Source organism: Schistocerca cancellata, chromosome 9 (assembly GCF_023864275.1).
Source record: "Schistocerca cancellata isolate TAMUIC-IGC-003103 chromosome 9, iqSchCanc2.1, whole genome shotgun sequence".
In the NCBI taxonomy this organism is placed as follows: Eukaryota; Metazoa; Arthropoda; class Insecta; order Orthoptera; family Acrididae; genus Schistocerca; species Schistocerca cancellata.
In genome coordinates, this window is record NC_064634.1 from 500,728,506 (window position 1) to 500,755,000 (window position 26,495).

At 40.2% G+C, this 26,495-nt stretch overlaps 1 protein-coding gene across 1 annotated transcript in view; it reads right to left on the minus strand.

The window, feature by feature from the left end:
* Nucleotides 1-26,495, minus strand: part of LOC126100200 (anaphase-promoting complex subunit 7) — a 169,542-nt gene that overhangs the window by 79,587 nt on the left and 63,460 nt on the right. The window contains exon 5 of the mRNA XM_049910760.1: nt 2,244-2,427. Coding sequence (XP_049766717.1) covers nt 2,244-2,427 — 184 coding nt within the window. The remainder of the gene's footprint in view (nt 1-2,243; nt 2,428-26,495) is intronic.

Sequence of the window (26,495 nt, forward strand, 5' to 3'; positions counted from 1 at the left end):
GGCTTTGATTACCTGTCATCATGCCATGAAATGGGAGACATTCTACCCAAGATCCTTCCAATCACTCCTGAAGTGGTGTTCCATAACCCACCCCAACCTCCACAACAGCCCAGTCCATCCCTATGCCACTCCCTTACCAAAAGGCTCATATTCCTGTGGGAGACCCAGCTGCAAGGCCTGCCAATCCACCCAATTCATCACTTCCTATTGCAATCCTGTCTCAGGCTTATCCTACCCAACCCAAGGCTCGACTATCTGTAAACACAGCAATGTCGTATACCAACTCTGCTGCAATCATTGCTCAGTTTTTTATATTGGTATGACTACCAAACAGCTACCCACCAGGATGAACAACCACTGCCAAACTGTGGCCAGGAGCAAAGTGAACCATCCTGTTGCACAGCATGCAGCTGAACATAACATGCTTATTTCAATGGCTACTTCATAACCTGAGTCATCTGGAGCCTCCCCTCCACTATCATATTTTCTGAATTGTGCATATGGGAGTTGTTATTACATATTCTCTGCTCCCAAAATCACTCCCAGCCTCAAGCTACAGTAACCTACAGTCCCCACACCTTTCACCCAATAGTTTCTCCCTCTCTGTCCTATCACATCCTCCCATTCTCATTATGAACTGTTCTCTGTCAATGCATCCACCATACTTTTCCTCTTGTGTGCTTCTCTCCATTCCACACTCTTTTTCCCTTCTCTTCCTTCACCACAGCCTCCCAATGCTGCACTGTGTTCTCTTGTTTGCTACCTCTAGTTCCTTCGAACTGCCAGGTAGCACTGTTTCCTCTTCCCCACCCCTGTACCTTGCCATCCCTCTGCTTTCAAACTCACCTATGGATGGTTGCTCCCATCTGACGTGTTTCAGTCTGGCCGCAGCAACCAAAGGCAGCAGTCTTGTGTGTGTGTGTGTGTGTGTGTGTGTGTGTGTGTGTGTGTTCTGATGAAGGCTTTGACTCAAAGCTAAACGGCACGATAGACCTTTTTTTGCACCTGTCTGCAGCTTAATGTGTTGCCTTTCGGTGCGCGGCAATCAAACTTTTCCATAATAGTTGATATTCCAACCTGGACTTCCATTGTTTGTGCTATATATATTACATTAGATGTCCAAGGCTTAACTGAAAAAAAAAAAAAAAAAATGGTAATCTGAAATCCCCCCCTCCCCACTCCCCTTAGTTCAATTAATCAGAGCGTATTGCCATTTCATTTTCTTCACTAATTTTTAAATCTTCATGGTACAATGGAAAGGAACAAAATTTCAATCAAATGTACAATAATCAAAAGTGAATATCAAATTATACCATGGAAAAATCTTCAACAGGCAGGATGTACATTAATAAGAAGAGGACCAAAGATACAACATACTGCCAAAAGATACATTAACATAGAAAGCATCTATAACCACTAGGAAACAGACAGCTTGGCCTGTGCTTTTGTTCAGAACATGAGATTTTTTATACTGCCTGCTGTGAGGATGAGGGGACGGAAACATCTTTAAAGTGTGTTTGAGGATGAAAGGAGGTTTAAGATTTTTTACAGATAAGTCCCTCTCAAACTATGACCTGAATGAGCTGATCTGCCCACCTCCCCCTCATTTCCACTCTTCCTTAAACATTCTTCCTAAAGATTGAACTTATAATTCTGAGAGATAAGAAGATAAATTTCTAGTCTGATGTTTCTACTTATAATACTAAGAATTTTTCCTCTTGAAGATCAGTACTGCCCAGCCTTTTCAAATCTATAATTTTTTTTAAAGCAGTTTTCACAATTACAGTTTCAGTTTTGTACATAATACACATTGTCTGCACTGGAAGACCTATTACAATTATTTATTATATTTCACACAAACAGCTAACTGTCTACAGTTCTAGAACCACAATGTTGGACACTTAAGTACTATTTGAGATTCGATGACCCACTATTTAAAATTTATGTATTTCTGGTGGTGGAGTCGTTTTATAAGCACTGGTTGGCAGGGCACTGAGAAGTGAAGTATTACATTATTATGCATGTAATTGTTACAAAATAAATATAGCTATTATCTAAACATTTACAAAAGCAGAGCAAGCTGCAGGCATTCTACACAACATGGTGATATTAATGCCTTAAATACAGCTTTTAGCAACCTGCAGGATATATGGAATATTCCTTAAAGTTAACAAACTAAGGCATACAGCAGAAAAATTAAGGTAGTAAGTACAGGTTATGGTTAAAGTGCATTATTGACATACCCTCTGAAGAACAATAAGTGCATTTTTGAAGTCTCCACAATAATAATAGCATTCTCCCATTGTGACTAGTAGATTAACATTATCACGAAGTGCAGATCGTTCATCCAGATGGCGAAATGTTGCAATAGCTTGTGTGTACTCACGACTGTGCATCTGAGCGTGAGCTTTTATCCAGGAATTTAACCTTGAAAATGTTTAATACATAAATCAAATACTTATTTTAATAAAAATTATTCTTTTTAATTTTTAGCACACAATTACAAATTTTGAGTAATTGCAAAGAAAAGAAAATAATTTGGGAAAAGATGGTAATGGTAACAGAAAAAGGAGGTGAGGTACTGTTGTGATAGTCGTCGTGACATATTTATTACTTTTTGGAGGAAAGAGTCAAAACTTACAGTGAGAACTGAATGGTAAGGCAATCAGGAATGCAAATACATAAAAATAAATGCCACTACAAAAAAAGTTTTGCTTTTGCCTCCTTAACACCAGTAAAGTTCGTAGTCATATCAGTTATGCTGGTTATTTATTGTGTTTCCTTCACGTTCAATTCGTGTGTAATAGCCAGAATATACAGGACAGCTACAACATTTATGGGGCTGGTTGTAAATTGAGTTCTGAAAGCTCTCCCCACTTAGTTAAAATCTCTGACATGTGGCTCAGTTGTTTTTACCTGTTAAACAATGAATTAGTTGCAGGGGAACACTGATTGTCAACTAACACGGAGTGCATATACACAGATACCAGCAAAAAGAATGTCATCAGCGTGCTATGCTCTTAGGATGTTAGCATCAGTTTGTAACAGGAGTCTTGTGGTGACCTTCTATCCAACATACACTCAATTCTTAGCTATGTGATACTTTCTGGGGATTAAAGGCACAAAACATAAATGATGTTTTTAAACTGCAGAAAAGGGTAATAAGAATAAACTGCAGGCTCAATGTAAGCAGCTATTTAAGAAATCAGGCAACCTTACTGCACAAGGCGAGTACATATACCAATATGTGATGCATGCAAGTGAAAATACTAAAAACACTGCCCTAATAGTTCTATTCATAATCATGGAACAAGGGCTTGTTTGGAGTTACATTTACCAAGGGGGGAAAAAAACAACAAAAACTCTAAATAGCATTTCATATCATGGGATAAAATTGTAGTGAAGTAATAAAGATTATTAAAACACATTTGACTGAAATGTTGTTCATAAGTAGTACACAGTAATTAAAGGGGGTAACTAAAGCACCTTGTCACATTTCAATACATGATTATGATCTACTGCTTTCACAAGGATTGTGTGTCAAGATCTACAATGTATAACACTGTCTGCTGGCTTAGTTTTTCAGGTGGACAGTTTAGTGTGGAGTCCAGAACTGAGGCTAGGGGCACAGTGGACTGTTCTCAGCCTAGGAGTCCTCGGTGGGTGTCTTAGTGTGAGTAGCAGTGAAGAGGGGAACTATGTTTCACATTGCAAGTGACCGGAAGCAGTCTGGGAGTCATCCCCAGGTGTCCTCAGTGCATGGGCAATGAAGACAGAAACTATGTTTTATATTGCATGTTACCTGAAAAAACTGTATGTAAATTAAGCAACATTATAAAACAGGGAATTACTGAATGAGGTAGTACAGCTGTTAGGATGCTGACCTCATATTTGGGAGGACAGAGATGCTCTGCTCACCCATCCCACTTTGGGTTTTTCCCAGGGTTTTTCTGGATCGCTAAGTGAAATGCCGTGATAGTTCCTTATTTAGGCCATGGCCAAACACCTGTCCTATCACCACAGGCTACCAGCCCTACCCTCTCAAGTCATGTTAAATATGTTGTGTGTTATATTTTGGTCTATTTATTGCCACTGTAATACCTTGACAAACCTTATATGATCCTTAGTTGAATAAAGATAAATAAAACTTTGGAAACTCCAGGTTGTAATATCAACAATATTAGGAAAAGGAGAGATAGCTACTAACTGTACAGATGACTCACTGACTTACAGACAGGTACAACAAAAAGACAGTTACACATTACAGCTTTTGGACAAAGCCTTCTTCAGAGAAAAAAAAAAAAAAAAAAAAAAAAACACACATTCACACAAGCAAGCAAATCTCATGCACATATGACTGCTACCATTGGCAGCTCTGGCCAGAATGCAACTGTAACATGAACAGCAATCTGGAGTGGGGTGGACAAGGGGGACGGACAGAGGAGTACAAGTGGGGAAGAGAAGAGTACTGTCTGGCGGGTTGGCAGGGGCTAGAGACAGCCAGGTGCAGCATCAGGAGGTTTGTGTGTGTGTGTGTGTGTGTGTGTGTGTGTGTGTGTGTGTGGGGGGGGGGGGGGGCAGGAGATGAGGGGTAGAAAAGGAGCAGGGAAGGGGAAAGGATGGGGGGTACTGTGGCACACAGCGGCACATGAAGAGGGTGAGCGAATGTGAAACGGAGAAGGTGACAGGACAAGGGGGCAAAAACTGTTGGATGGAGGGTGTGGAGACAATCTATTACTGTAGGTTGAAGCCAGGATAATTTTGGGAGCGGAGAATGTATTATGCCCATCTGCGCAGTTCAGAAAAGCTGGTGGTGTAATGGAGGATTCAGACGGCCCAGGTTGTGAAGCATCCATTGAAATCAAGCATGTTGTGTTCAGCTGCATGTTGTGCCACAAGGTGGTCTACTTTTTTCTTGGCCACAGTTTGTCTGTGGCCATTCATGCTGGTGGGCAGCTGGTTGGTAGTGACACCAATATAATAAGCTATTCGATGATTGCAGCAGAGCTGAAATATGACAGGGCTGCCTTCAGAGGTAGCCCAGACTCTGATGGGGTAGGATAAGCCTGTGAAAGGACTGGAATAGGAAGTGATGAGTGGTTGGACTGGATAGGTCATTCACCTCGGTCTTCTGCAGGGATATGATCCCTGTGACAAGCAGCTGGGATTGGGAGTGGTATATGGATGGACTAGGATATTGCAGAGGTTAGGGGTGGGAAGCATCTTGGATAGCACGGTGATAAACACGGGCCAACGATGGAAAAACTTTTTTGCTGAAAATACCTTAGTCTTGTGTTTTCTGGGGGTGTGAAATCCAAATATGATACTTAAAAAACAGTATCAACCACCATTTATTCACATTTTACAGTTAAATTTATTAAATTAAGCCATTTTCAAAGAATTTAATGGGTATTATATAGTTAAAATAATTTAAAAAGGAAATGTGATGAATGTAGATGACATTGGTAGCACTGCTGCAAAACATTTGGTGGCAAAAGAAAGGTTGATTCAATTTTTGTGTTAACAGATGGTGTTTTGTTTACTGTCATCCTACCCTCACTTTCCCGTTTCCTGTACACATGCTCAGTACAATGTCTAATCGTGGTTGTAAAAGCGCTGCTGACAGTTTTTGCTATATTTGTGGTGAATTTGTGATTAAAAAACACCAAAGAAACATTACAGGCTTTGTGAAAAAGCTTTATCTATCATACTTTGGATCTAAACTTGGTGATGAAGATAAATCTTGGGTGCCACATAAGGTATGTCGTGTGTGTTGAAGATCTGAGAAAATGGTCCAAGAAGGAGAAAAAAGCCTTTAGCTTTGCTGTTCCTATGATATGGAGGGAGCCAAGAAATCATTCCAATGATTGCTACTTTTGCAGTGTTGATATTACTGGTCATAATTCGAAAAACAAGAAGGTGATAAGCTACCCTAACCTTCCGTCCACCATCATACCAGTAAGGGCATGGTGTAGATTTGCCGGTTCCTGAACCACCATATGATTTAAATTCTATTTTAACAGAAGTATTTTCTGATGTACAATGTGATTTATATGAAACAGATGATGATGAATTCCATTGTAATACAGGAAGTCTGGAGACCAAATTGTTTACTCAGACTGAGCTTAACGATTTGGTTAGGGATCTGCGCTTAACGAAAGAAAATGCTGAATTGCTTGGCTCTAGATTACAAAAAAAGAACTTGTTAGCAGTTGGAACTAGCATATACATGTATAGAAAGACAGAGCAGCAATTTTCCAAGTTTTTTCAACAAGTAGGTGATTTAGTGTACTGCTCAGACATTCCCGGTCTGATGAATGAGTTTGGTATTGAATACAAAAAGGAAGACTGGAGGCTGTTTACTGATTCATCCAAAACTAGTTTAAAGGCTATGTTATTACATAATGGTAACATGTATGCATCTATACCTGTTGGACATTCTGTATATATAAAAGAAAGCTATGAAAACCTAGAAATAGTGCTAAATAAAATAGGCTATTCTGTGCATGGTTGGATGATATGTGGCGATCTAAAAGTAACATGCATGCTCCTTTGTCAGCAAGGTGGCTTTACCAAATTTCCATGTTTCTTGTGTGACTGGGACAGTAGGGCTAGGGATGAACATTGGTGCAGAAAGAACTGGCCTGTGAGAGAGTCTTTAAAATCTGTTGAGAAGAACATTCTATGGAAAAACCTTGTAGATTCAAAAAATGTACTCCTACCACCTCTTTTTCTTCTTCTTCTTCTTCTTCTTCTTCTTCTGCTTTTACGGCCTCATTGGACCACTTCAGTCAATCATTTCTGGTCCTCTTCTTTGGTATTTTCCCCTTCCGAGTGGCCCAGTATCTCTTCATTCGTTCCGATGCTTTTCGTCGTTCCTCATCTGTAAATACCCTTTTCATTGTATGTCGTTTGTCAATTTTTGGTTTAAATCTTATTTCTGTGTCCCTCAACTTCTTTAAATTTGGCGTTTTGTTCTGCAAATCATCCAGAGTTATTTCCAGTTCTTCCATATCCTCTCTTATTTCCTTAAGCCATCCTCCTTGTTGTTTCAAATTCCAGAGTTTCTCAATAATTTTCCTTGATAATCTGGTTTCTGGTGTCCTCAGAATGTGACCACAAAAAGAGATCCTTTTCTTTCGTATAGTATCGGTGATGGGCTCCAGTTCTCTGTATACCACTTCATTTGGAACTATCTGCCATTGTCCAGCTTTTTGATATTTCTTATTTATGCATGTTCTAGCAATTCTTCTCTCTACTTTTAAAATTTTGTCAATTTGTTTTTCTGGGTGACTTTAAAAAGAGTTTCACTTCCGTATGTAACCTCTGGTTGAACCACCGTCTTGTAATGTTTTAATTTTGTTTTAATTGATAGACATTTTTTATTGTACGTAGACCATGTTAGTTTTTGAGCTTTTATCATTTTATTAGTTCTTGCTCGCCATGCAGGTTTCTCGTCCAATTTGTGTGTTATAATTTCACCCAGGTATTTAAATTGTTTCACTATTTTAATTTCCCTATTGTTCACTGTGATGTGATCTATTACAAGTGGATCCGTTACCATTATTTCAGTCTTTTCAAATGATATCTGGAGTCCTAATTTTTGTGCTATATTTTGTAAGCTTGTTATTTGTTTCGTGGCTTCCTGAATATTATTAGCTAGTAATGCTAGGTCATCAGCAAATCCCAAGCAATTTAGGTTTATTTTATCTTTCTTAGTTCCAATTTTAATATTCATAGGATTTTCCTTGTACCATTCTCTCATTACATATTCAAGAGCACAATTGAATAGCAATGGTTATAAACAATCTCCCTGTCTCAACCCTGTTTTAATCATAAATGGTTCAGATATTTCTCCTCTAAATTTTACTTTGGATTTGGTGTTTGTTATTGGTATTTGTTAAGGTTAACTGTATCATTTTTATTAATTTAGGATGAAGTCCAAAATTCCTTAATATTTTCATCATTGAAGATCTATGGATGCAATCATACGCCTTTTTGAAATCTACAAAGGTTATGACTAGTTGTTTTTGCCTTCTTTTGTAGATATCCATAACTAACTTCAAGGTGATTATCTGTTCTGGGCAGCTTCTCCAGGATCTAAATCCTCCTTGATATTCTCCCAGTTCCAGTTCCAGTTGATCTTTACAGCGGTTGTATAGTATTCTTGCCATGATCTTATACGTGCAGTCCAAAAGGGAAATTCCTCTATAGTTGTCTGGATTTGATTTTTCTCCTTTCTTATGTAATGGATGTATTATAGCAGTAGTCCAATTTTCTGGTAATTTCTCTTCATTCCAGATTTTTACTATGCATTGGTGTAATGCTATCTTTACTGGTTCTGCTGCATATTTCCAAAGTTCAGCAAACGTTTGATCTTCTCCACTTGCTTTGTAGTTTTTGAGTTCTTTCAAAGCTCTGTAGACCTCATTAATTGTAGGTGGATTTATATTTTCTGCTGGTGTTTTAATTGGGGTTTCTGTGTTTATCTGAAGAAGTTCTGGGGGATCTTCACAATTTAGTAACTTGTTAAATGTTTCTGCTAGAATTTCTGTATTTTTACTTTTGCTATGGGCTAGGTTATTAGCTTTATCTTTTAACATTAATGTTGGAGGATCATATCTTTGTAATTGTCTGCCAAATATTTTGTAATAGTCTCTTGAGTTTGTTTTTTCACTATTTGTTTCTATCATTAGAAGTATATCTTTTTGGTACTGACGTTTAACTCTCCTTATTATTTTTTGTGTTGTCTTCCTTTGTTTTGTGAGTTCCAAATATGATTTTTCTGTTTTTTCATTTTGATGCCTTAACCAGGCTTGGTGTCGATCCAACACTGCTTCATCACATTCATCGTTCCACCACTGGTGTTTTTTCCTTGGATTTATAGGGGCAACTTGTTCAGCTATTTGTTTCAATTTGGGAATTATTTCTTCCAGATCATCTGTTATTTTTATATCCCTGGTTCGTGCTTCATAATCCTCATTTTGTATCAGTTTATGAGGGTCATAGGTTCTCTTCTTCTTCTGGTGGGATTTTTTCTTTGCTAATGGGGTTAATTTAATTTTAATTTTTATCATGTAATGAGCTGATCCGGTATCTGTCCCTCTCAGTACTTTCATATTGTAAATTTCCTTGTGGTAATTTTTGTCCATGCAGACATGGTCCAGTTGCCATTCTCCTTTTTTCCAGTCTGGATGTTTCCAAGTTTTTAGTTTACTTGGTCTTCTCTTAAAATACGTCGACTTTGAGATCATGTCGTGGTTTCTGCAAAATTCCACTAGTCTTATGCCATTTTTGTTTGTTCTTCTTTGTGCTGTCCATTTCCCTATTATGTCTCTATATCTCTTTTCCCTTCCTAACTGGGCATTGAAGTCTCCAATTAAAATTTTGATGTGATTTTTATTAATGTTATTCGTCGTTTGATCTAAGAGCTCCCAAAATTTTTCTACCTCTTCTCTGTGTTCTTTTTTATTATTTTTATCATTTGTCGGGGCATGGGCATTTATTATTGTGTACATTTTATTTGCAGCTTTTAGAGTTAATGTTGAGAGTCTGGGAGATTGTGCTTTAAATTCTATTATGGACTCTATTATTTTCAGACTCACCACGAATCCTGTTCCAAATTGTGGACACTGTTTCATGACTCTTTTCCCTGGTATTCCCTTATAAATCCTATATCCTTGTGATTCTATCGGCTCCTGATCAGTATTTCTCATTTCTTGAAGTCCGGTTACGAGAATCCCCTTGCGATCCATTTCATCCGTCAGAATTTTGAGTTTGCCTGGTTGTATGAGGGAATTTGTATTGTGTGTCGCAATGTAGTTTATTTGTCCTGTCTTGAGTTTTGGTCGTCTGTCCGTTTTGGGTATTTTCAGATGCTCCACCTCTACATATAAAGTTAGGCCTAATGAAACAGTTTGTAAAGGCTTTGCCTAAAGATGGACCACGTTTTAAGTATCTGCCAAAAGTTTCCACACCTTTCATAAGCTAAATTAAAAGAAGGCATCTTTGTCGGACCTAACATTAGAAAATTTATGTTTGATGTTAGCTTTGAATCCACAGTGACCTTAAATGAGAAAGAAGCATGGGTGTCATTTAAGCAAGTCATTGCAAACTTCTTAAGGACATGAAAAAGACCCAGAATATGTTTCTATTATAGCTACAATGTTAAAGGAGTTTAAAACTAGGATGTTTAATGAAGCTGAAAGTTCACTTTTTTGAACAGTCACCTTCATTACTTCCCAGACAATATGGGAGATGATAGTGAGGAGCAAGGAGAGCATTTTCGCCAGGACATTAAAGTGATAGAAAAACGCTACCAAGGCCACTGGAACACCAACACGATGGGGGACTACTGTTGGTCACTTCACCAAGAAGTTCAGCAAGCGACTCATCGTAGAAAAAGTTACACAAGAAACTTCATTGGGGAAAAAAAAAAAAGAGAGAGAGAGAGAGAGAGAGAGAGAGAGAAAATACAAACCAATTCCAGCTGACAAGTGAAACCTCTATTAACACATATCATTGTTATAAGTAGCTTACTGCAAATACAGACCATGCTTATGTTGTAACAAAGTGTTTCATTAATTTCCCCATTTACCGTACAGTACAGTATTTTTATACTATATAATAAAAAGCATATTGCTTGAGGACTATGGGTGATACAAAAAAAACGAAGGCTAGATTTGGATTCAGCTCATAAAATTCTATAAATATCAGCTATCAAAGTAAAAAAAAGTTCTTCAAAACATTTTCATTGGCCTGCATAATCAAAGCTCTTATGAAGTATGAAATTCAATTGGTCCAGTCTGGGGTGGTACTGAACGATGAAGAGAGCACCATTTTTAGCAGATCTTGGGCGGGTGGAAGGCTTGGGGGTGTGTGAAGGAAATAGCACATGAAATCTGTTTGCAGACTAGATTCTGTGGATAGTGCCTGTCTGTGAAGGCCTTGGTGACACCTTCAGCACACTGGGAAAGGAAATTCATGTCATTGCAGATACACTGCCACCAAGTGGCAAGGCTATAACGAAACTGATTTTTTGGTGTGGAATGGATGGCAGCTTTTAATGGAGGTACTGCTGTAGTTGGGGAGTTTAACATGGACATAGGTGTGGAGGGAGCTGTTGGACAGGAAGAGGTCAACATCTAAGTTGAGGAGAACCAGGCAAAGTAGATGAGAGAGAAAGTGTTTATGTTGTGAAGGAATGAGGATAGGGTGTCTTAGGCCCTGTGTCCACATCATGAAGATATCTTGAATGAACCTGAATAGGATGAGGGGTTTTGGCAGGCTGGGAATGTTTCTTCTACATGGAACATAAGAAGATTGGTATATAAGGCGTTTCATGCAGGTACCCCTGGCTCTGCCACGAATTTGTTTGTATACCTTCTGTTGAAAGGAGAAGTAGTTATGTGTTAGGATACAGTTAGTTAGGTGAATGAGGAAGCAGGTTTGGAGTCTTAAGACTGTTGGGAAAGGTAGCGTTCAATTGCAGCAAGACTATGGACATGAGAGATGTTTGTGTATAGGGAAGTGGCATCAACCGTGACCTGTAGGGAACAAAAGGTAAAGGGGTGGAGATGGTGAGAGTCGGTGCAGGAAGTGGCTGTAACCAATCTGCTGACATCTTACTGCCACCTTGGGGCTCCACTATCCAACCTCTATGCTACTCACAGTGTTCCTCATCATCAGCCCCTAACAGCATCCAGATCCTGCCTACTGGAACTTTTATCAACTTGCCACATCCCATAAAAATCCCTACCAACACTAAATCCACAACCTAAACAATACCAGAACACTTTTGTTAACCTTCCCATCAAAATCCTCAGCCCCACAGAAGTTTCAGCCCTCTCCAAAGCCCACCCTTTAGCCCTGCACCCAAATTTAACCATGTTGGACTTCTTACCTACAACTTGGCCTACCATCCTTCTCTATGTCCCTTCCTAAGATGACTGACCTTTCAGCAGAGGAAAGGACAGCAATATACAGTCTCAAAATAGACCCCAACCTTACCATCCTCCCTGCTCACAAAGCTCCACCATTGCCATGACGAGTCGCAGTGACTACCTCAGCCAATTGTCTGGATCATTCACCTATAGACTGTACCAGAGTGATCCCATCCCAGAAGTCCAACATAACTTCAAATCCCTGTTTAACACATAGGCTCTTCCCAGAACCTCTTCCCTGAATCCATTTCACTCCTCAGCCCTATCACACCCCACAATTCACAAACCCTACAGTCCTGGACACCCCACTGTAACTGGTTGTTGCCCCCAGTGAAAGGACTTTGGCCCTCATTGACCAGTACCTCCAACCAATTGCCCAAAATCTAGCCTCCCACTTCCTTCATCGATTCCCCACCCCTTTACCTCCTTGTTCCCTACTGGTCACTTTTAACACCAGTTCCCTACACACCAACATCCCTGATGCCCATGGTCTAACTGCAACTGAAATTTACAACATCCTTCAGACTCCAAACCCACTACCTCCTCCACCTAATTAACTATATCTTAATATACAGGGTGAGCACAAAGTCTTGCCATGATTATGAAAATTTATAACAGAATAACTGTTTGACATAATAAGTTACATTTGATGCCGTTACATAGGTTAGAGTTACTAGTTTCTTTTAAGACCATTTACATTAATAAACCTCAATGTGTGCTCCCTTGGTAGCTTGGAGAATGCCGAGGCGGTATTCCAGTTCCCACCAGGTGTTTCGTAAAATGTGTTCTGTCACAGTACCCACAGCAGCTTGTGTCCTAGCCTCCAGTTCGTCAACGTCAGCAACTGGTGTGACAATGACTCTGTCCTTGATATGGCCCCCCCAAAAAAGTCAAGGGGCATAACGTCTGGAGAGCGGGGTGGCCAGGGTGTTGTTGGACCATTCCTTCCAATCCACCTCTCCAGACATTATGCCCCGTGACTTTTTTTCTGGGGCTATATCAAGGACAGAGTGTTCGTCACACCAGTTGCTGACATCGACAAACTGAAGGCTAGGATACAAGTTGCTGCGGGTACGGTGACAGAACACGTTACGAAACACCTGGTTGGAACTGGAATACCAGCTTGACATTCTCAGAGCTACCTAGGGAGCGCACGTTGAGGTTCAATAACGTAAGTTGTCTTAAAAAACTAGTAACGCTAAACTGTGTAAAGGCATCAAATGTGAATTATTATGTCAAACAAAGGAACCCATCCTAGCCTTCAAAACCCAAAACCCCTGGTCTGGTCCAGGTTCATTGATGATATATGCATTATCTGGACTCAGTGTAAAGACACCCTACCCTCATTTCTTCACCATCTCAACACTTTTGTCTCCCGTCTGCTTCACCTGGTCCTCCTCAACCCAGCATGCCAGCTTCCTATACATTAACCATCTCCTCTCTGATTATAGATTAACCACCTCCTCTCTGATGGCTCCATTCACACCACTGCCCACATTAAAACTACCAACAGTAACTGATTTTGACAGCTGACATACCTTCTACGTCAAAAAGTCCCTCCCATACAACCTTGCCACCCACGAACAGCATAGCTGTTCTAACAAGAACTACCTTTCCCAGTATGCTGAAGGTCTCACCAAGGCCTTCACAGGCAGACACTATCCCCTGTACCGTCTGCAAACAGATTTCACGTGTCACATCCCCACACACCCCTAATCATCCTACCACCTCCAAGGACAAGCTACAAAGGAGTATCCCCCCCCCCTCCCTCATCGAACAATACCTCCCCTGGCAGTAACAACTGAACCAAAGATCATTCCCACCCCTCCTAAAGTTGTGGTCCGTCACCCACCCACCTTCCACAACATCCATCCCTATGCCACTCTCAATCCCAATTCCTTGCGAAAGGGATCGTACCCCTGTGGAATACCCAGATGCAAGACCTGCTGAATCCACCCATCCAGCATGTCCTATTCCAGTACTGTCACAAGCTTATCTTACCCATCAAAGCCCAGGCAACCAGTGAAAGCATCCATCTTATATACAAGCTGTGCTGCAACCACTGCACAGCTTTTTACGAGAGCTCTCCAGAAAGTAATAGCCATTTCAAAACAAAAATTAGTAATAGGGAATTCGCATGGCACCAGCCTATGCCAATCTAGTCATGGGCCATCTAGAGGAATCCTTCCTACAAACCCAGAATCCTAAACCCCCCCCTCACCTGGTTCAGATTCACTGATGACATATTTGCTATGGGGATCACAGGTGAAGAGCCCCCTACCCACATTCCTCCAGTACCTCAACAACTTCTCCCCCATTTGCTTCACCTGGGCCCAGTCAACCCAACAACCCACCTTCATTGATGTTGACCTCCACCTCAAAGATGGCTATATCAGTACCTCCGTCTATATCAAACTTACTAACCACCAGCAATACCTCCACATCGACAGCTGCCACCCGTTCCATACCAAGAAGTCCCTTCCTTACAGCCTAGCCACACATGGTCGTCGCATCTGCTGTGACAAGCAGTACCTCTCGAAATATACCAAGGGTCTCACTGAAGCCTTCACTGACCATAATTGTCCTCCAAACTTCATACAAAAACAAATCTCCCATGCCTTATCTTTGCAGTCTCCCACCACCTCCCAAAGTCCCACCATCCAGCCACAGAGAAGCAGTCCCCTCCTAACTCAGTACCACCCAGGACTGGAGCAACTGAGTTACATTCTCCGCCAGCGTTTCGATTACCTCTCATCGTGCCCTGAAATCATAAATGTCCTGCCCACTATCCTTCCCACCCCTCCCACAGTGGTATTCCACCATCCACTGAAACTACACAATATAATCATCCATTCTTACACAACCCCTGCTCCCAATCCCTTACCTCATGGCTCATACCCCTGTAGTAGACCTACATGCAAGACCTGTCCCATACATCCTCCCACCACCACCTACTCCAGTCCAGTCACCAACATCACTTATCCCATCAAAGGAAACCAGTCAAGTGGCCTACAAGCTATAAGCTGCAACCACTGTGCAGCATTCTATGTAGGTTTGACAACCAACAAGCTGTCTGTCCAAATGAATGGCCACTGACAAACTGGGGCCAAGAAACTATTGGACTACCCTGTTGCTGAACACACTGCCAAACGTAACATCCTTCACTTCAATGACTGCTTCACAGCCTGTGCCATTTTGATCCTTCCCACCAACACTAGCTTTTCTGAATAGCGCAGGTGGGAACTTTCCCTGCAATACACCCTACATTCCCATAACCCTCCTGGACTCAACCTTCGATCGTCACTGTCCTCATGCATCCAGCCCCTTCCTTGTAACTATTCCAGCACTACACCACCGTCATTCCACCACCACACTCAGTTTTTTTTATTTCTCTCCTTTTCCACTATTGCCCCCCCCCCTCCCCACCTCTCCCCTGCCCATCATCTAAGCTGCAGTAGTTCATTGTCTGCCACCCCCACCATAATATCCCTTCCCCTCCCCACCCCAGCCTCCTAATTACCCACACCCAGTCACCCATCATGCACTGGTGCTGCTGCTTACAGTGTGGTTTCAGTTGCCTGAGACTGCAGAGTGTGTGTGTGTGTGTGTGTGTGTGTGTGTGTGTGTGTGTGTGTGTGTGTGTGAAAGCTTTAACTGTAAGAATCTTTTTGTTGTGAATCTTTTTGTTATGCATCTCTGCTATATGGTGAGTAGCAACTTTCCTTCCCGTAATATTGCTACATCCCATCCTAGATTTTCCATTGCTTAATATGGAAAAATGAGATTTTATTGTATACATTTTAGAGGTACACTCTTGAGCTATTTTTCTACATAATCACCATTTAAATTGAGGTACTTATCAGGTTGTGGTACAAGTTTTTCAGTATCAGCTGTGTAGAAATCAGCTGCCTGCAATTGAAACCAGTGGTTCATACTGGCATGCAGTTTGGTGTCAGTATCAAAGCACTGCATAGTGAACCATTATCTTCATTGCTGGGAAGAGGTGGTAGTTGCTCTGTGCCAAACCCAGACTGTACGGTGGATGATCCAACATCCCCCATTTAAAAACCCTGGAGGAGCTCCCAGGTACAACAAGCCATGTGTGAATGTTTGTTTTCTAGAAAAAATAAAACTTCTGCACTAGGTTTTCCACAGCGTTTGTTTTATATCTCCCATCTTAAAATTGTCAGTGTTTGGCAATACATCTCCAAGTTAATTATTGTGCCAATTTCAAGGAAATCATTGACAATCACTCCCTCAGAGTTCCAAAACACAGTAGCCACGACCTTTCTCACAGACAGCATTTGTGAACACTTTCTCAGTTTCTTGGGATAATTTGTGTCCTCACTCCACTCACTGTCATTTTGTTTCACAACTTACATGCTTCACGTAACTCTCATCCCCAGCCACGATACGATCAATAACACTGTTACCATTTTTCTTGTAATCTTTTACGAAGGTCAGTGATGCAGCCAGTTTCTAACTTTTCTGGTCTTCCGTTAGGATTTTGGGAACTCACTTAGCACGAAAGTTGTGGTAAGCAAGCTTCTCCACCACAATTTCACGCACCAAACTCTGTTAAATTTTGGGAAATTGTTATGAAAGTTCTGTAATTGTGAAACAATGATTTTCACAATTTTTTTTGTTTATTTTCATCATCAGCTCACAAGTCTAATCCTAGGAGTTTCTTTCCACCGAATGTAGCACACACTCCTCCATGTCAGGCGTATGGACCGTGCAGGGTCTTCCACTGTCAGTCTTCCAAGGTGCAAGGGTACCTGTGTCTCTCAGATATTGGAAAAGTCTGCCAAACAGCTTATATTTTTTCAGCACAGAGGGCACAGGTTTGCAGGCTATGTCCCATTTGCTAAACCGTAACAGAATATCGTATCTGCCATTTCACCTGTCGAGTAGAAGCCTTTCATTGCTAACAAGTGGTGTAAGAGAGAAACTGTAAATGTACTACATCATTTGTATATGCACACAGCACAACAACAGTATACACTAAGTGAATCTGGGTGTGGAAGAAGGTAAAACACCACAATACGTATCCAGGATTGACAGTACTGTAGAATAAGGCACACAAACACAACAAAAACTAACTTCATCTACAACACAACTTGAACTACCTACCCGACTGCAGACAGCCTAAGGTAGGTAAGTACTGTGAATAAGACACCATAATACCCTGCTGACACATCTAATGGAGCGCCAATGCACGAAGTCTTCTGACTGGACTGATGCGCTCTCCCACCCTTCTTCACTTGTGCCAACCACTTCACCTCTCAGTAGCACCCAACAGTCTCAGTTGTTTGTTGGATGTATTCCAATCTCTGTCTCCTCTTACAGTTTTTACTCTTTGCAGCTCCTTCTAGTACCATCGAAATTATTCCTCAATATCTTAATGGATGTGCTATCACCTTGTCCCTTCTTCTTACCAATGTTTTCCATACATTCTGTTCTTCATTGATTCTGTGCAGAACCTCCTCAACCATTATCTTATCCGTCCACCTTATTTTCAGCATCCTTGCATAGCATCACATCTCAAACAGTTCGATTCCTCCAGCTTTCCCACAATCCACGGTTCATTGGTACACAATACTGAGCTCCAAATGCATATACTCACAAATAACTTTCTCAAATTAGGGCCAATGTTTGATAATAGAAGACTTCTTTTGGCCAGAATGCCCTCTTTGTCTGTGCTATTCTGCTCTTTAAGTGGTCCTTTTTCATCTGTCACCTGCTATTTTGCTGCCAAGGCAGAATAATACCTTCACTTCATCTAATTCGTGTGTCAATTTCGATGTAAAGCTTATTGCTATCTAATTTCTGATACTCTTCATTACTTTTGTAAGTAAACTTCAGTTTACTCTCAGTCTGTATTCTGTACTGATTAAATTGTACATTTCGTTCAAAAAGTCCTGTAATTCAGTCTTCATTTTCACTGAAGATAGCAATGTCGTGAGGGAATCTTGTCATTGGTAACTTCTCACCCTGAATTTTATTTCCATTCAAACTATTCTTTAGAAGGACTGTAACCCTGTCTTACATCTCTTTAATTTGAGTACTTTGTTCTTGGTCTTTTATTTTAATCTTTCCCTCTTGGGTCTTGTACATATTGTATATTGTGTGTCTTTCTCCATGACTTACTCATATTTATCTGAGAAATTTGAATGTCTTACACCATTTTTCATTGTTTTGGTAGACATCATCAGAAAGTGTTTTGATTTTTTGCAAGTCTTGCTTTCATTAAAAGTTTAAAATCAAAACTGCCTCTCTGACACCTTTACTTTTCTGAAATCCAAACTGCTTGTCCTCAAACAGATCCTAAATTTTCTATCCATTCTTCTTTACAGTATTCTTGTCAGTAGCTTGGATGCACGAGCTGTTAAGCTGATTGTGTAATAGTTCTCACAATTATCTGCCCTTGCTATCTTCAGTATTGTGTAGAAAATATTTTTTATAAAGTCTGTTGGTATACCTCTAGACACACAGATTGTGCACACCAACTTGAATAGTCACTTGGTTGTCATTTTGTCCATTGAGTTTAGAAATTTCAAAGAAGTGTTTTCTATCCCTTCTACTTTATTTCACCTCAAGTGTCTCAAAGCTCCTTTAAGCTCTGACTGGGCCATCATGCCCTCCATATCGAGCCCCATTTCTTCCTCAATCTCATCATCATCATCATCATCATCATCATCATCAAAGTACTTCCTCTGTGTAGAGGCCTTCATTGTATTCTGTCCATCAATCTGCTCTCCACTCTGTGTTTGACAGTGAAAATCCCACTGCACTATGAATGTTGATTCCTTGTTTTTTTATTCAACCCTAGATTTTTTTGACTTTTCTATAAGACGAATCAGTCCACCCGACAACCACTTCATTTTCAATTTATTTACATTTCTTCCGCAGCCACTTCACTTTGGCTTCCCTGCACTTCCTATTTACTTCACTTACAAGTGATTTATATTGCTGTATTCCTGTTTTTCCTCCTCTCTCTCTCAACGATCAATTCAATTACTACTTCTGTTACCCTAGGTTTCCCCACAGGTGCCTTCTCTGTACCTATATTTGCCTGTCCATCTTCTGTTATTGCACTTTTTAGAGGTCCATTCCTCTCCAGCTGCCTATTACAGTATTCATTTTTGCAGTACCTACAGCTTTAGAGAACTTCATATGCATTTCTTCATTCCTCAGTGTGTCATTATCCCACTTCTTCTCACACTGATTTCTCCACATAATTCTCTTAAACTTCAATCCACTCTTTCATCATTGCTAATAGTGATCTAAACTGAATATGTCCTACAATCCAATAACTGATTCTCCAACTTTTTTCTGACCATACTGTAACAAGCTACAATATTCCCATGTCTTGAGGCATTTTCCAAAAGTACCATCTCCTGTGATCTTTGAACAGCATATTCGGTATTATTAGCTCGAATTTACTGTAGAACTCTATTAACCTTACCCCTCTCTTATTCCTACTATCTATCTCGCATTCTTACGTATCTCTGTCTTCTATACCTTGACCGAGCGAGGTGGCGCAGTGGTTAGCACACTGGACTCGCATTCGGGAGGATGACGGTTCAATCCCATCTCCGGCCATCCTGATTTAGGTTTTCCATGATTTCCCTAAATCGCTTCAGGCAAATGCCGGGATGGTTCCTTTGAAAGGGCACGGCCGATTTCCTTCCCCATCCTTCCCTCACCCGAGCTTGCGCTCCGTCTCTAATGACCTCGTTGTCGACGGGACGTTAAACACTAATCTCCTCCTCCTCTTCTATTCCTTGCTCTCCTACCACATACCAATCTCCCATCATTATTAGATCATTATCTCACTTCACATACTGAATTACACTTTCAGTATGCTCATGCACTTTCTTTACCTCTTCATCATCTTCTCAATTCATATGACAACAAACATTTCACAGAATTGTTTACCCCAACTTTCGCTCTTCTCTAGTTTCCTATTCATACTGTATCCTACTCTTGTTGCACCATCCATTTTCAGTTGCCTTTGATATTACCCTATAGTTGTTGGACCAGGAAGTGTTACGTTCTTTCAGTTTTATTCTACTGACCCCGCTATATTTATAAGGAACAGTTACATGAAAACTGAACATCTGCCACAATGGTACCATGGAATAATTCCATTTGAAAGTAATCACCACACATGTTAAGATTTTTTTCCCCATTGGGAGATGACAATCAATTCCTGTTTCATAGCATGCAGTCAGCCACATAGCATGCAGTTCACAACCACTCTTGCACTTCCTCATCTGACAAACTGACATCCACACATCATCTTCCTCTGGTCATCAAACAAGTGAAAATCACACTGTGGAAGATATGGGTTGTACAGAGGATGTTGCAGTGTTTCCCAACCAAACTGCTCAAGCATAGCCTTCGTCTGATTGTCAGTTTGGGACTGTGCACTGTCATGCAACAGGATGATTCCGTCCAACAGCATTTTGATCTTATGGTACATCACAGTTTCTGCAAAGTGTATTCACAGGGCTGCACAGTGATTACAGTTCCACACTCTAGGAACTCTATGAGCAGAGGGTTTGTGGAGTTTAACAAGAATGTCATCATGAGCTTACGAGAACTTGTGTGAACAGCTTTGGATTTCTTTGATGGAGGAGATGTCGTATGTTTGCACTGTTGGCTTTGCAGTTTGCCCTTGGGCTGTTGGAATGCAGTAGGAAGAATCGTCCTGTCGCACGACAATGCCCGCTCCCCCATACTGCCGATCAGACAATGGCTACACTTCAGCAATTTTGTTGGGAAACACTGCAACATCCTCCACCGTGTGGTTTTCAAATCTTTGACGACCTGAAGATAGACATGCGTGAATATTGGTTTCAGTCAGATGAAGGAGTTTAAGAGTGAGTGCAGATGTGGATTCACTAGTGGCTGAACGTGTTTCACGAAGCAGAAATTGATCATCTCATCTCATCTCACAATAGGATAAATGCCTTAATGCATGCCGTGATTTCTTCTAAAAGGAACCATTCTGTGGTCCCAGTGTGACAGGTGTTTGGTTTTAATTTGACTGCCCTTCATAAATTGCACCTTTGTATTTACCTATTTATTTATTTATTTATTTATTTATTTTTGTTTCTGGTTCACCTTCCATGTTCTGAAATTTCACACTCTTGACTTTTAGAATATTACCCTATTTTTTATTACTCAATCTTTTCCTCATGCTTACCTCGTCTTGGTAACCCCTTGCTGGAGATTGTCAGGGTACTAGATTTCCCATATGTTTTGTGGCCATAGTTTCTGAAAATAAATAATTTCATTGACTGAGGGGGAAATCTCGTGTCGTTTTTGCGTATAAATGAACAAGTGTTATCAGCAGAAGATCTGTTCATTTGTTCATCTAGAAAAATTGTACAGAGGTTAAAAGTTTAATTATTTTGTGGGTAGATTTGGTAAAGAGCTTGTATTATTTTGTGTTTTCTATTATTTTTCTGAGGTATTCTGCATGAGCTGTGCCTCACCAGGAACATTAAAATGCTGACTGGCATCATGAGGTGTGGAGTGATGTGAAAGTTTGAAGTATGTTCATAGGAGGTGTACAAAATTGGTTAAGTTCTGATCACACTTGTATTGAGAGCATATAAAAGTGTTTTACAAATTAGAATCATTCAGTTCTGATTTTTTATGTAAACAGAATTCTTCGACAGAAATAAGAGAAGTTCAACAATGAATCAGGAGTTCACAGACTGTTCAGAGCTGAAGACCAATGATGAAGTAATTAAAAAATTAACTGAACACTCACATGTGGCGACTGTGGTGTTAAAGAAACTGGAAGACTACTAAGCAATATTGGTCCATCAAACCCAAGACTGAATAACAATATTCAATGTCAATGAGAAAGATTTTGATACAAAAGGAACAGTTTGCTGACAATAAGCCACTATTAACCAGACAAGACAGAAGTATGAAGTAGTTGAGGCATACATTCTTCTTTCAGAAGAAATGGTTTTAAAGAAGTAACTGTCAGTACTGATGTTACTATTCAGTGTGCAAAACAAGTGATTATATAAAGCTGAAACACCAATAAGCAGTACAGCCAAAGGCAAAAAAGTGAAATACAACGTATTTTAATAATATATGCCTTTAAGCTGACTTTTTCATAGATTGGAATTTCAGTTCATAAATAAATCTGCTTATAGCAACATGACTGGGCTGCTAAGCAATTAAACAACCATGGAATTAAGAGAATACATCACATTATCAGGGTCCATTTATGAAAAGTGAAGACAGAGTTTAACCACAATGAGTAATACACATTCAAAGTGGCTATATTGACAACTTCAACCAAGTTATCGAGCGACAACCAAGAATTTTGGCTACAGCTACCGAGCTACAGACAACCGAAGCACCACTGATGAGCGGCCCTGCATATTGCTAAGAACATTGAAGATTGGTAGCTGTCTGTGAGGTATTTCAGTCCAATGAACCGCTGTTAGACAGAACACAGTACCAACAGTAGCAAACTACGTCGAACAGCAAACAGTGTTGCAGTTGTATGTGACAAGGTGCAAAACACTGTAGCTCTGTGGGTCCGGACTTACTTGGCCTTTTTTTTCCCTTTCTTTTCTTTTCTAAACGCAGTGGTGTGAATACCGAGATTAAAGTGAAGTACTTACTATGATGACTTTTGTGAATATAGTCAATTGCTATCAGGTTACTGTCACATTTATACATTCTATAAATTTTAATATAAAATATAAATAAACAAGTGTTATTAGCAGAAGATTTATTCATTTGTTCACTTTGAAAAAACTGTTCAGAGATTAAAAGTTTAATTATTTTGTGGGAAGATTTGGTAAGCTGAAAGTCTTGTATCACGTTTTTTTGTTATTTTTCTGAGGTATTCAGCATGCACTTTGTGCTACCCAGGAACATTAAAGCAGTGACTGGTATCATGGTGTGCAGAATGATTAGCGGTGGCAAAGAATCTTCTGCACGAAACATGACATCATGGAATACCAATGACTAGAAGATTAATAATGTAAATGTTGATGTATATATTCTAGTTTTTTTGCTTTGAAAGCTTGGAGATGGCTCACAGGACGCATACCTAACTGATTTAGTTCACGTAACACTTGTAATAAAAGGCATAATAATAATAGCCTTCATACACATCAGTATTGTTGAGTTCTGATACTGGTTATAAGTAGAATTCTTCGACAGACATAAGAAGAGTTTGGTGACAAGGCGGGGGTTCACAGACTGTTTGGAGCTGAAGACCAATGATGAGGTAATTTAAAAACACTAACTGAACCCTTGTAAGATCCGAATGGGGAACTAATCTGGAATCTTGCCCCAATAAAGAGCTCATCGTGATACCTTTTCTCTTCTTTTTTTCCCCAGTTGCAGGCCATATGTCTGTTTCTTTAATGTTGGGGTTTCCATTGCCTTTTGCAACCTCATGCCATTGATCATTGCTGATACTTGCACCTTTTTGAGTGTTTCCCTCCCAGCGCCAAGAAGTTGTCCTGAAGCTCTCTCCACTCAATCTTTGACAAGAGTGATTCTTTATACTGGAAGTCTTCAACTGCCAATGCTGATTATATTTATTCAACATTTAAGCAGTGACTGGGTTCAAAACTGGGACATTTTGATTGCTAATTGAAGACACTATCCCTAGCAGAAGGGTCACAGAGATGTGCAGCTTATAAATACCTGAGAAGCTCTATTACTGAGTAATTACACCACTGGTGATCAATTGTTTGAAACATTAGCAACAAACTCACATAAAACTTGCTGCAGGAAAGGCAGATGTCAGATTAGGATCTAAGGAAATATAATTCATCTGCGATGGAAGTACCTTACAAAATTCTTGTTTGACCAATCATCATAAATTGTTTTCCAGTGTGGGAGCCTTACTTGAAGGGGTTAAGGCTGCGTGTTTTGTCTCGGGCAGAAATGCTACTGAGATTCTCAACCTTCTCTAATCGCAGACACTAAGAAATAGGCTTTGGGTATCATGAAAAGCTGCATGTTTTGTTATGGCCAGAAATGCCATGGAGATGCTCAACCTTTTCTACTACCAGATGCTAAGAAATAGTTGTTGGGTATTGTGGATATGCTTACAATCAAAATGTTGAGAGTGCATATTCCAAAAAGAATCAAGTCATATATAATGAAAACAATCAATTTTGATGATATAATTTAATGGATGTATAAAAAATCTACTCATCAAGTGGCGGCAGAACACACGCATAAAAGAAGGTTGTAAGTTTTCGGCGCCTGTGGCTCCTCCTCCTGGCAGAAGGGTTGAAGAGAAAGGAAGAGGGATGAATAAAAAGGACAGGAGAGGTCTAGAAAAAGGGGCAGATTTACTGAACTTACTGAATGGGATGAGAAGGAAAGAACCTTTCTTTGTAGTACATAACACCTTTCTTAGAATCTTTCCTTCTCATTCCATCTGGTAAGTTTCCCCAGACCCATGGTTCTGGGTGACTTTTCCGGAATCTACCTCTTTTCCTAGACCTCTCCAGTCCTTTTCTCCTTCACCCCTTTTCCTTCCCTTCAACCCTTCTGCTGGAAGAAGGAGCCACTGGCTCCGAAAGCTTGCATAATTATAACTTTTTTATGTGCATGTCTTCCTGCCATTTGGTGAGAGGACACACACACACACACACACACACACACACACACACACAAAGTGGCAGCAGAACATGCACACCATGATGGTAAATCACAGTAATCAGATTTTACACTGTGGTTTATCGACAATCTTTCTACTGTATGTCATATGCAGATGCAATGGCAAAGGATGCAAAGGGGGGAGGGGACTGGTGTGGGGAGGGTGTTGATTGCAGTACACAATGGTCCTTCTGCCACACAACAAAGTGGCCAGCACTGCTTCTCTTTTCAATCAGGTTTTCAAATGTGCTATTATAGTACCCAATTAGCCTCAACACCAGTGCTGTTTCACAATTTATTACTGTATGCCCTATCTTGTATACTCACACACATCTGGTCTGACTGATGCTAAATTGTGTGGGAAATATTGGCCTTCAGTTACACACCAGTGAACCCCCAATTCTTTAAGGCATCTAACTCCCATGCATGAAACAGCTTCAAACATGTGATACTTCACAACAGAGTTAATGTCTGGATGAATGAAGTTCACATATTTCCACAACACTGGTTTTGTTGCCTCAAGACAAACACACAGCTTCTAATTGTAACACAAGGCTACTAGAAATGATTCACTCCTTTTCTAAGGTCTGTATTTTCAAAAGTCTTAAATATACAAATATAACTGAAGCATGAATGAAACTGCAAACTCACCAAGTTTGGATTTTGCACTCAAAAATATTCTGTGAGGGCACCTCTGGTCTCGCAACACACATCTAAATCGCAATAAAGTTTGTTCCACACTGTATGTAGAAACATCCTGTCCGTGGTCTTCACAGCAGCACTGATATGTTCCCCAAGCTGTTCCAGTGTTCTTAGCAGTGGGAGTACATAAAGTCCTTATTGTAACTCCATAAGAAAATGTCGCAAGGAATTAGGTCAGGCGACCTGTGGGCTGAGGGAATAGAGCCATGTCATCCTCATCGCTAAACCCAATTCAGTAGTGCAGAAGTTTGGCATTCAGGTAGCAATGATCATCGATGCTTCAATGATGAGATGTCTCATCTTGCTGGAAGATGGGATTCTCAATCAGCAGTCAGCTGTGGAAACAACCACAGCTGCAAAGCACCAAGGTAAGAGGTACCATCGTAATCTTCCCACAGAAGAAGGCCCATACAGCTTTGTCTGAGGCACCGCACAGAAAATGTTAACCTTCAGTGAATCTCATTCGTCTACCACAATTTCATGAGGATTTTCACTGCCCTACACTGCCTTACACTGTCGCGTTCAGTCTTTCCTGATAAATGGAAAGTTTCTTCATTGCTGAATATCAGCTTGGAGGTGAAGTTTTCATCCTTGAATGCTTGCTGCTTTGTGATGCAAAAAGGTATTGTGCATAACTGTCTGGTTATAATTGTTGCACAAGCTGCAGATGGTGCAGTTTGAAATGTAACCACTGTCACAAAATCCTCCACAGTGTGTGTTGTGTTCAACATTTGTGACTTGCGTGGATTGTCAATTTTTTTTTTTTTTGGACTTGATATGAAACATTCCCTCATCCCTCCATGATTCTATCTGGCACACTGGGTCGACTGGTACTTCTGTTTACAGACAGTCAGTGTCCCTAAACTACTGATGCCAATGCACAATGCTCTGTTTACATGGTGGTTCTTTCATAATTGCTTCTGAATGCACACTGCAGTGTTTTTGCAGATAAACATCTCACACATACCAACATAATAAAAACTTTTTCCTTGCTTTGTTGTCATTTTGTCAAGGCCCTGCACTCATAATGCCAACTGACAGGCACAATGCAAACTCAGTGAGCTTGTGGTTCTATTAATATATCTGTCATACTTGTGCATGTAATACTTTGTACAAGAGAACTTTGGAAACAAATGAATCATTTATGGTAGACCTGTGCTTACCTTATTGTGTTACATTTTTAAC